Source organism: Oncorhynchus clarkii, chromosome 12 (genome assembly GCF_045791955.1).
Source record: "Oncorhynchus clarkii lewisi isolate Uvic-CL-2024 chromosome 12, UVic_Ocla_1.0, whole genome shotgun sequence".
Classification (NCBI taxonomy): Eukaryota; Metazoa; Chordata; class Actinopteri; order Salmoniformes; family Salmonidae; genus Oncorhynchus; species Oncorhynchus clarkii.
This window is the reverse complement of record NC_092158.1, coordinates 47,644,033-47,656,752: the sequence shown is the minus strand read 5'-3', so window position 1 is coordinate 47,656,752 and position 12,720 is coordinate 47,644,033. Positions and strand designations below refer to the sequence as shown.

At 42.4% G+C, this 12,720-nt stretch overlaps 1 protein-coding gene across 1 annotated transcript in view; it reads left to right on the top strand.

The window, feature by feature from the left end:
* Nucleotides 1–12,720, top strand: part of LOC139420759 (double C2-like domain-containing protein beta) — a 306,643-nt gene that overhangs the window by 67,661 nt on the left and 226,262 nt on the right. Inside the window, 2 exon segments of the mRNA XM_071170967.1 lie at nucleotides 10,907–11,005; nucleotides 11,279–11,446. Of these exon segments, the coding sequence (XP_071027068.1) occupies nucleotides 10,907–11,005; nucleotides 11,279–11,446 (267 nt within the window).

The window sequence follows — 12,720 nt, the reverse complement described above, 5'->3', positions numbered from 1 at the left end:
CTATACACTGCACTTGACACATTTATTCTACAATGTAGAAAATAGTAGAAATAAAGAAAAACCCTTGAATGAGTAGGTGTGTATTTGTACACCCCTTCGAATGAGTGGATTTCGCTATTTCAGCTACACCCATTACTGACAGGTGTATAAAATCGAGCACACCGCCATGCAATCTCCATAGACAAACATCGGCGGTAGAAGGGCCTAACTGAAGCGCTCAGTGACATTCAACTTGGCACCGTCATAGGATGCCACTTTTCCAACAAGTCAGTTTGTTAAATATCTGCCCTGCTAGAGCTGCACCGGTCAACTGTGAGTGCTGTTATGGTGAAGCGGAAACGTCTCGGAGGTGATAGGCCACACAAGCTCACAGAATGGGACTGCCGAGTGCTGAAGCACGTAGTGCGTAAAAATCATCTGTCCTCGGTTGCAACACTCACTACCGCGTTCCAAACTGCCTGTGGAAGAAACATCAGCACAGTAATTGTTTGTCAGGAGCATGTTCTCTCGAGTGATGAATCACGTTTCACCATCTGTCAATCCGACGGACTAATCTTGGTTTGGCAGATGCCAGGAGAACACTACCTCCCCGAATGCATAGTGCCAACTGTAAAGTTTGGTGGATGAGAAATATTGGTATTTTGCTGTTTTTCATTGTTCGGGCTAGGCCCCTTAGTTCCAGTGAAGGGAAATCTTAAAGCTACAGCATACGATTACATTCTATATGATTCTGTGCTTTCAACTTTATGGCAACAGTTTGGGGAAGGCCATTTTCTGTTTCAGCATGGCAATGCCCCCGTGCACAAAGCGAGGTCAATACAGAACTGGTTTGTCAAAACGGTGGGGAAGAACTTGACTGGCTTGCACAGAGCCCTGACCTCAATCCCATCGAACATCTTTGGGATTAATTGGAACGCTGAATGTGAGCCAGGCCTTTCACCCAACATCAGTGCCCGACCTCACAAATGCTTTTGTGGCAGAATGAAAGCAAGTCCCTGCAGCAATGTTCCAACATCTAGTGGAAACCCTTCACAGAAGAGTGGAGGTTGTTCAAGCAGCAAAGGGGGGACCAACTCCATATTAATACCCATGATTTTGGAATATCCACATACCTTTGGTCATGTAGTGTTTGTCATTTTCTTAACCCATCTAGCGACTAAAGGACAGCATAGGTTTCATGCTAGCTAATCTTGAGTGTTAGCCTGGGAGAAATTACAGGAGAGACGGTTGGGACGAAAATAACGCAATGTTAACTGTCCTAAAATAATAAATGTTAAAGGTTAAACACAGGCCATTGTCTCTAGTTACTTTTATAATGTTAGTAAAATATCAACCAAGTGAATGAATGTTTAAAGATGACATATGACATCATTATGCCTTAATCAATCGACTTGATAGGTCAGCTTCTCACATAATCTCTACTAGTGGTTACATATATATATATATATATATATATATATATATATATATATATAAGCGCTACCAATCAAGTACACTCCAGCTGTCCTTGTCATGTGCACTCCTCTTTACAAGTGGAAAGCATGAATTGTAATTGAAAATTGTGATAATCATCTCCTTATTCCAATTAAAGTGAGATGAGGAAATTATGCTTAATATAAATAATGTGATACATTTTAGTCCAATTCATATTGTAAGGCAAAATATTGTGGTTGTGCAACATTGCAATGTTGACGCATGGTTCATTTTCAGACATTTCTAACCTAGAGCATTCATTATTCAAATCGACACAAACATGACATTATGTCGGATAGTACCTGTACATATGTTGAAAGTAACAAGCATTACAAACCTGAAACTTGGAGATAAGACATATTGTGCACTTATCGCCAACTCCTCCTTTTACTGCTTTATCCTCAAATGTTCTTTTTTCTCTCTACAATTGCATCCAAAGGAACTTTGTGACGGGAGACTGAACAAAAGCAGACCCGTGTTTTCAAAGTCTCCTGTCTTGTCGGCCTCTTATCTTAATTGGACAATTCCCATGGAAGACTGAAGCTCTTTTAGAGAAACAAGGTTTAGAAATGTTTGTTCTAACATGTGTGGGCAGCTTCAAGTCCAATATCTCCTCCCTATACAACAGAATCAATTTTCTCAATTTTGCCTTGTCCCTCCAAGTTAGTCTTTTGTTGCCATTCATCTTCTGTGCAATTGTCAAATCTGATAACATGACAATGATAATAGGGAGATACATCATCATCAATCTATTGTCTCTGTGGAGCTGTAACAAATCCTAGATATTATTTGCAGTCGTGCTTTGGATGCACCTTACAAGCTTGATAAAAAGTTAACAGTGAAAGTGGACACGGTTACCCTCACAGCTTTATAACCCACAAGGTCAACCGTTGTCATGTTCACTGAAAGTATTATTGCCTTAGAATGTAAGACTCACTTTCTAAGGCCCCATCTATGTTCTCTATGGTGGTTCTCAGGGCCACGCTCCTTATCTGTGTGATGCTGAATGGCTAGCTGGGGGCCTCGGAGCACCGCTATATCACATATTTGCTATGACTCACCTGGGAAATGAACAAACACCCTTTATTGCAAGGCCACAGATGTGATTTGTATCTGACCATGCTCCTGAGCCATTCTAAAAGCACTTGTTGCTGCATTTTCCTCAAAAAATATGTTTGTCTCTCCAGTTTATTTTCTATCACAGTGTTGTATCTGGAGCTGTGTATTTATTGAATCCCGAGCGAAATCCGTATGTCTGAGATATAGGAGGCTGAGCTTAGTTGATATCACCCTGTTTTTGGTAAACAGTTTGTGCCATTTTTAGATTTCAACATTCTATAGGCTTGAAGGGCCACGTGTTTTAGCGTGGCGTTTATGCTGTACATGTCTGGTGCCTGCTTTCCGACATGAAATCCATGTTTTCAAACCGTTGCATACATGTATGTTCACTGGCCCCAAAATGACAGTGAGAAGTGAAGCCCCTCATTTCTTAAACTGCATCATATTTATGACAGCATCTTTAAAGAGCAAGAAAATGTGGCCTACAATTGTTGGTTGTCTGGAACCCACTGCGTTATTGGTCCCTTATTAAAGATAACGTTAATATCAAATACTACCTGAAATACTGAGCAGCTGGTTGCAATTTGCCTAACCCTTGCAAATAAAGTGAGCATAAAATAAAGATTTATGTTAAATAAATTGGGTGTGACGCGGATTAAACCATCTTTTATTCATGATTCAATTAAGTAGTTCAGTGCAGAGGTGTGTGTGTTCTATGTGTGTGTGTCTGTGTGTCTGCTGCATAGCTCAGTATACAGTACACGTTTGTGCATATGCTGTATAGTTCGATACACATCAACGGTGTGTGTGTGTCTCTCCTTGATGTATAGTTCACTACACTACACTACATAGTTCTACCTGTCAGTGTGTGGGCCTGTGGGATGTTTAAGGGGATTACCATAAAGACTCCCTGGACACCAATAGGTTTATGTTATCAGCTCTACTGTCATGGTCATTAAAGGAATGGACTTGCACTGAAACATAACCTTTCATACAGCTGTCTGTGGAGTCACACATGTAATTATAATCATTAGAATACAAATCATACACCCAGTGTTTTAGACTGTATTTATATACTGTCTACTGTTATTTCAAATGACAGATAAAATACATTCCCAAACCATCACCTCTTGCTTTTCATCTGCACTTGAGAAGACAATCAACACACACACACACACACACACACACACACACACACACACACACACACACACACACACACACACACACACACACACACACACACACACACACACACACACACAAACAACATGGCATTCAGTGGAGGTTCCTCAGAGGAGGAAGGGGAGGACTAGTGCTTGACTTGGGCAGGAGCTTACTGGAGCTAAGGACCAGCACCTCAAATGTCCTACTGCTTGAGGTCCTGTTCCTCTTATACAATATTAGATCAAAAGTAATGTGGACCTCCTGCACCTAAGTATGTACATTACCGGCACCCAAAATGAGTACCAACACCTATTTCAGTCCAAGTCAAGCACTGGGGAGGACCATCCCACTCAGTGAATTTCAGAATAAAAAAAAAATGGTTAAACATTAGAAAAGTTATCCTTTTTTAGATAAAACTATGCTAAATATATTCTCGTCACCAAATAACTGATTAAAACACTGTTCTGCTATGAAAGTCTACAGTAGCCTCAACAGCAATCTGTAGGGTAGCGCCATGGTGTAGTCCTCCTTTGGGTACATTGACTTCAATACAAAACCTAGGAGGTGCATGGTTCTTACCACCTTCCATAAACTTACACAGTAATTATGATGACATCTGGAGGATGTCCTCCAACCTATCAGAGCTCTTGCAGCATGAACTGACATGTTGTCCATCCAATCAAAGCGTCAGAGAATGAATCTAGTACTGAAAGCATAAGCTACAGCTAGCCGTTGATCATGACTCTCAGTTCCATTACATTACACCTAAGACAAAGGCTTCTTCTGTACGGGTGAGTTTTGTTAAGTGTAAAAACCAACGCAGTGTAAAAACCAAAGCAGGTACAGAGAGTGAACCTTTCATTTTGCACAGACATGGAACAGGACAGGAACAGCATCAGATGCGGGTAACTCAACGACACGATAATTAATGCTGAAGCAGGGAACAGAGCTGGGGAACAGACAGATATAGGGGAGGTAATAACACCGGTGATTGAGTCCAATGAATCCCTAATGCGTGTGACAAGGGAAGCTGGTGTGCGTAATGATGGTGGCAGGAGTGCGCAATGCTGGGCAGCCTGGCGCCCTCGAGCGCCAGGGTGGGAGAGCGGGAGCAGGCATGACAGTTAAGAGCCCCGACTCTCGGTCTGAACATTAACACGCATAGCTTACGCTACGGTTTCGAAGCGTACGGAACTCATCTTTCATTTCAGTAAGAAATAATGATAAAAAAGGTTAAATTGATACACACCTTTATAGGATTAGTGTTCCCACATGGCTATATCTCCATGTTATAGTGCATGTTTACGGAAAACAGATGCAAGACTTCCTGTGCTAATTAGCTATCTGTGTCTCCTAATACCTGTGTGTAAACGTAAGATTGATATCACAAACGTGTCGTCACTGAAAAATACTGACAGCATTTTTAACTGTGTTAATGCAGCCAATTTTAGACTACTCAACAATTTGACTCCGAGAGGAATGCTATTTATGTTAGCTAGCTGGCTAAGGCTCTTCACCACTCCAACTCTTCCAAGTCAAGGTAAGCTTTTGGTTTTATAAAAGTATTGCCTCCGGTGTAACTGCTAAACTACGTGCTGTACACTGTACTGCTTGATTGTACATTTGGATTGTGGGTTTACTAATGCTTTAGTTGTAGTAGCTATGTTGAGTTTAGCTAATATGGTGACAACGATGTAGGCTGTGTTGCACCGACCGCCACTGATGACATTACATCACATAGCATAAGCTATAGGCTTGTCACGTTCGGGCCCACTTCACATGTGCTTTCCGATAGGCCAAGCTGAGTCATGGTACGCCATTGTGGTCCCAGCAGGAGCGCAGGGGGGATCAGATGGTGCCGGCAGCTGCGGCTGTGACCCCCATGAACCACGGCCCACCGCCTCGGTGCAGGTGAGCTGATACTGTGTAGCGGGGGAGGGGTAGTGCATAACGCAATCTTGACACTGTGAGACTCCAGCAGGTGTAAAAGCTGATCTGAGTACAGTTCTTAGGAGCTAAGGAAGCATGCAACGTGACACCGCACTGCGTCCGTGTTGTACTATAAGGGTGACATTTTCATAGAGCAAAATAATGGTGCAAAGTGCAAAAATGATTATCTTGCAGTGTGATTTAATTTGAGACTTTGCTCTTACAATGTCCATTATAAACTAATAATTAAGAAAAACAGGAAACTATTTATGCTCATGTATGTATCATTTAATCACACATTGTTGGAGAAAAGTATAAAAATAAGTCAAATTGCAAGATTATAATATTTTGCACTTGGCACAATTGTGTTGCACTAGACAAATGTAGCCTTATATCCTGTTCTGGAGTGATTGGAGTAAACATCTTACTATTTTATGAACTACAGTATAAAGTTTCGATATAATAAGACTCAGTATAATGAGACTCAATATAAATGTGACTTCCACATGTATAGTAGTGATTTCCATGCATCTACACTTAGAAATAAATGGGTTATTTTACTGTCCCCATAAGAGAACCCTTTGAAGAACCCTTTTTGGTTCCAGGTGTAAAACTTTTTTTCTAAGAATGCACCTGTACACTTCTCTAGTGCATATATAACACGGCTTGAAATTACCCAAATGAGTGGCGCTCTAAACCAATTCCAGCCTTGTTTTGTGAGTGGGCATGCAGTGATACAGTATCTCTCCCTACCTAGACAGAGTCATGAAGGGCTCTCATCAGGGAAGTGTGAGATTGAGCCCTGAGAGCACCAGGACACACACTGGTCTGGCCGCAGTACTATTTACAGCTTTAGACGGGGTCTTGTGGCTGTTGCACAACATGGAGAGACACTGGGCTCTAAAGATAGGGAGATGATTCACTGTCTAACGACTGGCTCGGCTCAATAAAATTTCGATCAGGTTGTAACACTTTTTTCGAATACAGCGGAATTGTTTTTGGAGGACGGGTTTGTTTTACTTGTTTGGGTGGGTGTATTTTTGTATTAGTTGTGTGTGTGTTTGTGCATGATTGTGTGTGTGCATCTATTAATCAGCTTTTTTTGTTGTTGGTACGAGGCACAAAACTAGACCTTTTACTAACCAAACAACAACCATGTCCAAAATAGCATCTCACTAATTATTCATAACATTAACCTGTGTTGTTTGGAATCGGGCATAGAAAAAAACGATTTTGATTGACCTCGCCCTACCCATCTAGATGAAGGGGGTCCCTCTGGGCGCGTCCCAAATAGCGCCATATTCCCTATGTAGTCCACTTCATAGGAAATAGGGTGTCATTTTTCTGGGGTTAGATTTCGGTTGGCTCCGACCATCTATCAGTTCTTTGACCTCCACAGTGACGTGCCCCGAGCTAATTTGAATTCATGTTCACGGGTTAATCAGAGATAATTTATGTAAATCCCAAAATGGGTTTCATTAGTGTGCCTAAAATGATGTATTTGGCAGTTCTTACTGAGTAATGGTGATAATGCCCCGCAATTGATGGGTTCATAGAAGGTTATTTTAGGATGAGTGGGTTTGGGGTTGACATGGAGGGAGAGAGAGGATTGCTCTGTCTCTGGACAATACCTTTGGAACTCATTTCAGTCAATAATTTTAATGGGAAATTCCCTCTGTTTTCTGTCGAGGGGGATCCCATTGAATGTGTATTTTGAACAGTCCTGTGCTGTTTTCAAAAAAAATTGTACTGTACTATCTTTAATCAGGTCAAGTGAACCTGCCCCACATCCATTCTCCTTTTATCTGATTGCTGATCTATTTGCACTGACTCTCCAACCCTTAGAACACACACACACACACACACACACACACACAGTCAACACTAGTGTTTTATTATATTATATTCAGCTGCGCTACCCAAGACACTACTTACTTCATACTTGACTTAGCACATTCATTAGCCTATTGTGTACATATCAGGATATTACTATGCATTCTACATCTCCTATTACTTGCTATTTTTGATTTGACTGTTTTTATTATTGATTATTGTACAGCATTGTGGAGGAAGCTAGCACACATGCATTTTGCTGTACCTTTTATGCCTGCGTAAACTGTGTACGTGACAATATATTATATTTGATTTGAATTGCAAAACTGTCCAATCTCCTTGCCTTTGTCTTTAACAGTAACAAATGTTTTAGGTCAATGGCGTTGCATACCATTGCTCAGAATTATTTTATAACCCTGCCACATCATTACCATCAATAAAACGTGCTTTCATTGACTTGGGTGACAATCTACTCATTTCCCACTAACAGGATGAAGCTCTCTCACTAAGTGGTGCACCTGAATACTAAGTACACTATTTGGCAACTAAAAAGGGAGGCATACAATCTGTTATTCAGGATAAATACTGCATAAATTCACACTGTGTGCTTTCTGACACCGAAACCATTTTAACATCACACTTTGAAGATGATGATAAATATTGAAAAATGCAGATGGATGTTCCTTGCCCATGAGTTGTGCTTCAACTGAGTTGTTCAGAGGCATGAGTCATATTTGAAATGAACAAGATCAATTGAAATGAGAGATCTCTCTCTGGAAGCCATTACTCTTCATTTAGTTTGTTTGCCGCCCCTGTCGATTGGTTGTTTAATGAGATGGGAGGAACATTATGCCAAAATCAACATACCACTGGTTTCCCTTTTTTCATTTTCCTTTTTTAAAGGAGAGTGGAATCCCAGTTGTATTTTCAGATGTTATTGTTATAGATAGACAATTGTTAAAGGGGAGGAGAGATTAGGGTTGAATGAGACATGCAGGTTAGAGCAGTGGGATTAGAGCAGTGGGCACGCTAACCTGTACTCAAGATATGCTGCAGTGTTACCCACCTTACCAGCCAGAGGCACTCCTTTTTTCCTTTCAGCCTTTTGCTGTGCAGCTCTGTGTTTTTTTTGGGTGAATGTGCAGCTCCCCTGGACATAGTTTTGGGGTTACGTTCCTTGTTCACAGGGCACAACGGAAGGAAATTGTACATATGGTATCCTCAGAGAATTCCTGTCGAGCAGCAAGATGTACTCTGTTAGGTTCTAATTTCTTGTACAGTAAACCAGACGGACGCAGAGAAATGCTCAGACTAAATGTATTCACCACACTAGGTGTTGCAGCTGCAAAAGCCCCATATAGATCACAAGCACATATTTCTAACTTCCGACTAGACCCCCACCCCCTTTCCGATCATGCCCCCTTCCATGTCTAGGATGAAGGAACTGAGTCGGTTGCTCATGTTGGTGGTATTGTGTCCCAGCTCGAGTCCAGAACCTTTGTACTCCACCGTACCTTTCACAGATCTTCTTATCAGGCGAGGCCTTGAGTTATGTGGAGTACGCATTCCTACAGTCTACTGCCGTCCACTAGATAATTACACTTCTCATACACAAAGAGCTTAAACCTAACAATACTTTAAATCCCTAGGAATATATAAAAACTGTAAATGAATCTGCCTGTGGGGCTGACAGAGTTTGGTCTGGTGCAGGAGGGACAATGAGACAGTCTGCATCCCTTGGCCGTATTCATCAGGCCAGATTGAAGAGCTGGGTGGTATTTCACAGGGCCATGAGAAAGGAGTGAGAGAGAGGGTGTGTGTGTGTGTATCTGTGTTACAGACACATATAACTGTGTGTGTGCGTGTGTGTGTGCATCTGTGTATATGCGAGTCAATAAGAAAGCGTGTGTGTATCAGTGAATTAGACTGCGTGTGTGTATGTGGAGAGAGGAAGGGATGGCGTACAGCACACAATCAGTCCCTGCATTCCCGGCCTTCCCACCTGATTGAAACCACAGCGGCTGGGCAGCGATAAATTGGAAGGCAAACCGGCGCCAGTCTCCCAGTCTAGGGCTGTTACAGTAACCATATTACCGCCACACCAGCAGTCACTAGTCGTGACCGTCGAGTCACGCTAACTACGCTTCTCCAAAACTGTGCTCTGATGCCGCTGATGGTCATTACTAGCGTACCAAACTTGCTAATGGCCTGGAATCAGCGTTCTATTTTCCCTCTAATCCCTCTGACGTCAATGCAAATGCAATGGAAAGCACTTCATGAGAGCCCTGGCATTCAGAGTTTGAGCAGAATAGGATCATCAGTTGCTCAGTGAGAGCCAGCTCCTCATAGCTGGTTGATGCATGGAATGAAATGAGTGTTCTCATAAGCCCATGTTGCATAACATTTCAATAAGCTATGCCATTGCGTGAGAAAATAGTTTTTATGGCCTCTATTTAAAATCCCATCAGTTTTCTGTAAACTATTCCCTTATGGAATATGCCAGGAGGTGCCGATTCTTCGTATGTTCAATTGTATTATTCTTAGTATTAAACAATATAAAGTAATGCCACAGGAATTAGAAGTAAATCTTGTCTGCTAAATGAGCTAGTGTAGCCCACAGCCATGTTGCGTAGCCAGATCAGGGCCGAACATAAGGACAACTCAGAACATGCTATTTTCTTCATACCATGTTTGTTTAGACCTGTCTAAAGTAAATGATGTAGACCTTACAGTGAAATGTTTACTTATACAAGCCCTTAACCAACAATGCTTTAAGAAGTTAAGAAAAACATGTTAAGTAAAAATAGATAAGTAAAAATAAAAAAAATAAAAATAGGAGTAACAAATATTTAAACAGCAGCTGTAAAATAACAATAACGAGGGTGTACCGGTACAGAGTCAATGTGCGGGTACACAGGTTAGTCGAGGTACTTGAGTTAACATGTACATGTAGGTAGAGTTAAAGTGACCATGCATAGATGATAAACGGAGAGTAGCAGCAGCGTAAAAGAGGGGTCTGGGTAGACCTTTGATTAGCTGTTCAGGAGTCTTATGGCTTGGGGGTAGAAGCTGTTAAGCCTTTTGGACCTAGACTTGGCGCTCCGGTACCGCTTGCAGTGCGGTAGCAGAGAGAACAGTCAATGACTAGGGTGGCTGGATTTATAATGGATTTATTGTGAAGGTGTAGGCTATATTACATGGATTTATGAAACTTTTTTTAAATGTAGATGTTCCAAAGGTCTGCATCAGTGGCTTATAGGCTATGTCTGGAAGCCAGCAGATGCTAAATGTGTTTATGTTAATTAACGGTCAATTACTGTGAGACCTGTAGTTACTTGCTTGACAATCACCAGCTGACAAAATGTTGTGACCGCCACAGCCCTACTGCTATAATCCCCTATTGACATTCCCTCTTGTCTTTTCTTGTCCATCTATCTGTCTGCAGTGGTGTCTAGTGGCAGCGAGTCGGACCACAGTGAGGGCAGCGTGGAGAGCAAGGTGTCTGGCCCCGGTCTCCATGAGGGCAAGCAGTGCACCGACTCAGGTACATCCCTCTGGAAGTATACCTTCTCTCTGTAATTTCAACAGCCTGACCCTGCCATGCATATGACATCACAAATATACACAATGGAGTAATACAATCTTTTGATTTTGAGATAATATGGGGGTAAGACAGTACTAAGTGTATAAGCCTTTTATCAGCTATATTCTTGAAGAATCAATGGGTATAGGAATCAAAATTAACCGCAAAACTATTGAATAACAGGAAATCTTCGAGACTGTGCCTTTGACCCCTTGGCCCTGTTTGTTTGTCCAGTGTTCAGTGGGGGGCCGATCAGGACCCCCACTGGGCTGGGCTGGTGCCCACATGGCAGCCTGCTGTCAGAGAGCCGCTCCAGCCTAGCCAGCGAGCCTCCCCACAGCACCGCCCCCCTAGCAGCCCCACCTGAGGACTACGACACAGACCACAGCCGGCCCACCCCTAGTGAGTACACCCATATGCACATCTAGAACTCGACATTGTCTATGTGGCTCCAGTGGCTCAGTGTGTTAGACAGAGCATGATGCTGGCAACATCAGGGTTGTGGATTTACATCCTGCATTAGCCAAATATGTGTGACTGTTAATGTCGCCTTGGATAAAAGTCCCTGTCAAATGGCCATATTATATTACTACATCTATCCATACCCGGGGTGGGTTCTAATCCTTTAAACCATGTCCTTCTCCTCTGTTCTCGTTGACTCCTTTCAGTGCACCTGACAGTACTGGATAGATTTGAGCAATTTGGGACAGATACCAAGAGGGGCACCTGTTTTCTCTCTCCTTCCCGTGTTGCGTTCCCAACAATAATATTTCTAAATGCAGAATAAATATGTGCACACCTACTAAGACGCTGAGCTCATGAACATCATTAGATGTTGATGGTGCTGAGTAGCTTCCCAGCCATGTGGGCCTACATCAGACTAGAAGAAACCTGAACACGAGTGTTTACTGAACTGGACCCCTTAGCCCACTGGCAAACTGAGTAAAACTCCTGTTTTCCACCCCAGGAAGGAAACCCAGTCCTCAGGTGTTCTTGCTCCAACAAGACCCCCCTACCTGTTTCTGTTTCCGCCAGTGGGTGCAGTGTAGTGCCACTATGGGGTGCCCGTGTTTCCTTTGTGCCCCAACTGCTACCCCTGCCCTCCAGAGGCAGAATGCTCGCTGGCACAGCTCAAGCCCAATTAGGCCTAATTTGTACAGCGAATGTGTCAGGTGGCAGGTTGCCTGTTTCGCCAATTTGTACAGCCCAGTGCCAGCTGTTTTTAAAGATAACAACTATTTTTCAAGTGCTCCCTTGAAACACTTGAAAATCAAAAATAAACACCCTTCCCAACATTTTTGTGCCTTAATGCATTCCTACAAAGAAAACCATTTGTCACATTTCATACACTCCTCTTTAATCTGCCCTTTTCCTTTATACTTTTACATCATTAAACATAGGACATGCTGCATCACCAACGCCAGCTACCACTGTCCGATGGCATAAATGTGTCGGCTGACTTTGCAGGATAATGACTTCATTTGTATTTACTACAGAAGCTGTTAGCCAACTAGCGAAACGACTGCCTCTGCACCACTATCCCCCTTTCCTTTCCCTTTCCCCCTTTCCTTTCCCTTTCCCACAATTTAAAAGGACATGAAAATACATCTCTGCCAAATAGTTGGGGATAGACTGCATGGATAATGGTCCACAGATTCTCTCACTTTCTTATCTAC